Source organism: Sinocyclocheilus rhinocerous, unplaced genomic scaffold, assembly GCF_001515625.1.
Source record: "Sinocyclocheilus rhinocerous isolate Xijiao unplaced genomic scaffold, SAMN03320098_v1.1 C36005540, whole genome shotgun sequence".
Lineage (NCBI taxonomy): Eukaryota > Metazoa > Chordata > Actinopteri > Cypriniformes > Cyprinidae > Sinocyclocheilus > Sinocyclocheilus rhinocerous.
In genome coordinates this window covers 1-757 of record NW_015770315.1, presented here as the reverse complement: position 1 = coordinate 757, position 757 = coordinate 1, and the positions used below count along the sequence as shown (strand labels likewise).

At 51.7% G+C, this 757-nt stretch overlaps 1 protein-coding gene across 1 annotated transcript; it reads right to left on the bottom strand.

The window, feature by feature from the left end:
- Positions 1-11: 11 nt before the first annotated feature.
- LOC107735362 (E3 ubiquitin-protein ligase HECW2-like) lies at positions 12-751 on the bottom strand (the record flags this gene model as incomplete). The annotated part of the gene is made up of 2 exons (XM_016547066.1): positions 693-751; positions 12-613 (listed from the first exon to the last, which is right to left on the bottom strand). Coding segments are annotated over exons 1-2 (642 nt in total), but the record flags the coding sequence as incomplete, so codon positions are not given.
- Positions 752-757: the final 6 nt, after the last annotated feature.

Below are 757 nucleotides of genomic sequence, written 5' to 3'. Positions count from 1 at the left end.
GCAGTTTCCACCTCAGGGGCCACTGAACTCGGCATGACCTCTGGCTCAGGAGCCACCTCTGTTCCTATATTCAGAGTCTCTATTTCAGACTCCAGGTCAGCCTCTTCTGGAGGTTCCTCTACCGTTCTTGCAAACACAGGTTCTGTAATTGGTGGTTTTGGGGTTGTGTTTTGAGTCCTTGAAGCACCATTAAATGTTGGTGGTGTAGCCTCCGTAGCAGCGGACCTCTCCTCATCTTCATCTGAGTCAATATGCAACATAGCGCTGAGGCGCGTATGTGTGGGAAAGCTGGATCGTAGTTTGGGAGAAGCTGCCCCAAAAGGTCTATCTCCCAGGCCGTTAGAGGCATCAGTGGCATCAAGCTGCTCACTGAAAGAACCCTGGAGCGGGTCAGGAGAAGAAGGGGCCTCATCGTCCAGGATGGTACCATACATCTCTGTGTCTGGGGAGGGAATGCTGCTCCCTTCCCCATTTCTATGGGACCCCAGGGAGCCGGTGGGGGAAGGGCCTGCTGATGAGACAGGGAGAGGATGGGGCAGATCTTCATCATCTGAAGGGGTTCCAGGAGCTCCATTGAGGGCAGCTGCCCCCAGAATCGTCTCAGGGGAAAGGTCTATGAGAAGTGGGTAAACTTATTTCAAAACCACTGAAAATGAACAGCTTAGTCAGCGTAAATGTGTATGTGATCTTACCATCTTGGCCTATAGATGTGACATCCACTTTAAAGTGCATTTGACCGTTCACATGATCAGTGGGC